Here is a 3,423-nt window from a genome sequence, read left to right on the forward strand (position 1 = left end):
TTTCATATTCTGAAAACGATCGATAATGACATCATTACTAACATTTATAAATACATCACGCTCTATGTAACACACTAGACAATCATTTAAATATTGATTACCAATACTATTCTGCACTTCATTTTTTATGTGCTTCATTGACGAAAATGCTCTCTATACAGTTGCCATAGCAATAGGTAAAATCTAAGTCGACTTTACAAGTAAATAAACAAGTGAATAAGTTTCCGCAAGATTTGCTTCAACCAATGCCTTAGCCAAATCACGAATTCCTTGCAAGTTAGAGAACTTGGGACTACCACTTCGCATATGAATAATGAAAATATCGAGTTGGTAGCTCAAATCTCAAATTTTTCCATCATCAAACTAACTTGGATAACACTTTGCTAAAGTCATGATTTTACCTTTGTCAAAATTAGAGAAAGAATTGACCAGATTCAAGCTACCCATCCAAAGAAGTAAATCACTACTCACTACATCAAAACGGTCATTAAGCTCTTGAAGTTGCACATCAATGACAACAAAAAAGACTTCAACACGCAAGTGGTGCACATAACTAACACCTGAAGACTTACGTTTTGACTTTCCGGGAAAATAAGACTCATCCAACTTGGGAATCAAGATATCATGCACATCACAAAATGAGGAAACATCATCCAACAAAGATTCCCATCCATTTTCCCTCATATCTTGCAATCTTTTCTTTGTAATATTAACTCCACAGTTGCCGTAGCAACAGGTAAAATCAAAGTCAACTTTACAAGTAAATAAACAAGTGAATAAGTCTCCGCGAGATTTGCTTCAACTAATGCCTCTGCCAAATCACGAATTCCTTGCAAGTTAGAGAACTTGGGACTACCACTTCGCATATGAATAATGAAAGTATCGAGTTGATAGCTCAAATCTCTAATTTTTCCATCATCAAACTCACTTGGATAACACTTTGCTAAAGTCATGATTTTACCTTTGTCAAAATTAGAGAAAGAATTGACCGGATTCAAGCTACCCATCCCAAGAAGCAAATTACTACTCACTACATCAAAACAATCATTAAGCTCTTGAAGTTGCACATCAATGACAACAAAAGAGACTTCAACATGCAAGTGATGCGCATAACTAACACCCGATGACTTAGGTTTTGACTTTCCGGGAAAAGAAGACTCATCCAACTTGGGAATCAAGATATCATGCACATCACAAAAATGAGGAAACATCATCCAACAAAGATTCCCATCCATTTTCCCGCATATCTTGCAATCTTTTCTTTGTAATATTAAGAAACTCCACGGCATTAACAATATCTTGATCTTTTTTTTGTAAAATCTTACTCAACTCATTTGACATTGCCAACACTTTCAACGTCAAGTGAAGCACAAAAATAAATTTAAATGTTTTAATCTTTGTCAAAAGATACTCCGATTGATTTCTATCACTTGATGTGGACCCTTCAAGTTCAATCACTTCAAGAACATGAACAATAGATGAGAAAATAACAATAAAGTTATCTAAAGTTTTGAAATGAGATCCCCAACGAGTATCACCTGGTCTTTGAATCCCACGTTCTTGATGTAATCTTTGGCCTTTTTGAACTTCACTGGATTCAAATAATTGCTCTAACTTTTTGGCATGGTGATCACGAAGTAAGTCTCTACGCTTGAAAGATCCTCCAACAACATTCAACACATTACTAACATGATCAAAAAAGTCTTCAACATCCAAATGTTTTTTGGCAATAGCCACTAGTGTTAGTTGCAATTGATGAGCAAAACAATGAATGTAATATGCCAATGGACTATCTTTCATAATCAAAGTTTTGAGCCCATTTATTTCTCCTTTTTTATTACTAGCCCCATCATAACTTTGTCCACGTATTTTGGATGGACTTAGTGAGTGAACGGAAAGCAAAGAATAAATCGCTTTCTTCAATGAACATGCCGATGTATCACTAACATGGACAAGACCGATAAATCGTTCAACTACTTCACCATTCTTATTAATAAAACGCAAAACAAGAGCCATTTGTTCTTTGTGAGAGATGTCTTTTGACTCATCAACTAATATACCAAAGTAATCTCCATTTAAGTCCCCAATTATTGCTTTCAATGTTTCTTTTGCACAAGCATTGGCAATATCTTTTTGAATCATAGGACAAGTCAAAGTATCATTTTGTGGGAAATTTTCTAATATCACTTTTCCCACATTCGGATGTTTGTCCCCATGCCATCACAAAAATCCTATAAAGAAGCCTTGATTAGCTGAAGATTCACTTTCATCGTGACCTCGAAAAGGTAATCCATATTGCAAAAGAAGTTTTGACACATCAATTGAGGCTTCCAAACGCATTCGATACTCATTTTTTAACTTTTGATGCTTATCAATAACAACTTGAATTGATTGATGATGATTTGACAAATCTAGCATCTTGTTGAAATATTTGGCATGAATACTATTAACATTACTAACATGTTTACAGAATCTTTCAAGTTCCCTATTCCAACTCCTAAAACCCATTTTTGTGTAAAACTCACTCGTACTTCGATGGAAAAAGTCATCCTTGAATAAATAACAACATAGACAATAGACAGAATCTTTCTCCACACTATACTCCAACCATTTAGAATATGGACCTTCAAACCAAATTTTACAAAATTGACGCATTGTTTTTCGAATTTCAGTTGGAGGATATGAATCCATTTTAGGTTGACAAGGCCCTTTTTGAATATAATGTTTCCTCACTTCATCCTTTATTCGAGGGTTATAGTGAGCAATTGGTACTCTTTTTCCTGGATCGGATTCAAGTGAATCTAAATTAAGGTCATCTATAAGATGAGAATGATTGACATTCATGCTAGAACTTGCTTGAGAATGATTAAATTTCGCAAGAAACTTCTCCATCTCAATTCACAAAACTAGAACACTTTCCTACAAAAATTAAAATTCAATTCAACTCACAATTAATTCAAATTTAATAGGGTAAGTCATAGTTAATTCCAATTAACATGGTTCATATCACACAATTTTTAAGCAATAATGTCTTACAATGTTCATTAGAAATTTAGAATATCAAAGTAAAATAAAAAATCTTGTCTAATATGAAATCAATCATCACTCATTAAAACTTAAAAGAACTCAAGAAATAGAAATAAAAAAATCTTACAAAAATAGAATTACAAACTTACAATCTATAAAAGGTTGTGGATGGATGGAGAAAAGTGAAAACAATAGCAACCAAATGAGGCTTAGCCGCTGGACGGAATGCTAAGACGGGTGGCAGGAGTCAACAACAAGTGATTTGGGTTCGGAATGGGGCAATGAAAATTTTGGAGAAGTTGAAACTTGGAGGAAGAAGGGTTTGGAAATAGTTGAAGAGAAAGAGAACACTTTTATTTGTATTTAATCAAATAAAAAAAAGTCAAAGGAGTAATA

General features: G+C 33.7%; 1 protein-coding gene across 1 annotated transcript; it reads right to left on the reverse strand.

Moving 5' to 3' along the window:
- Positions 1-680: 680 nt before the first annotated feature.
- LOC107060545 (zinc finger MYM-type protein 1-like) lies at positions 681-2,142 on the reverse strand. Its single transcript, XM_015308545.1, has 2 exons — positions 1,210-2,142; positions 681-1,166 (listed from the first exon to the last, which is right to left on the reverse strand). The coding sequence occupies exons 1-2, from the start codon at positions 2,140-2,142 to the stop codon at positions 681-683; spliced, it is 1,419 nt and encodes a 472-aa protein (XP_015164031.1).
- Positions 2,143-3,423: the final 1,281 nt, after the last annotated feature.

Source organism: Solanum tuberosum, unplaced genomic scaffold (genome assembly GCF_000226075.1).
Source record: "Solanum tuberosum cultivar DM 1-3 516 R44 unplaced genomic scaffold, SolTub_3.0 scf00005, whole genome shotgun sequence".
Lineage (NCBI taxonomy): Eukaryota > Viridiplantae > Streptophyta > Magnoliopsida > Solanales > Solanaceae > Solanum > Solanum tuberosum.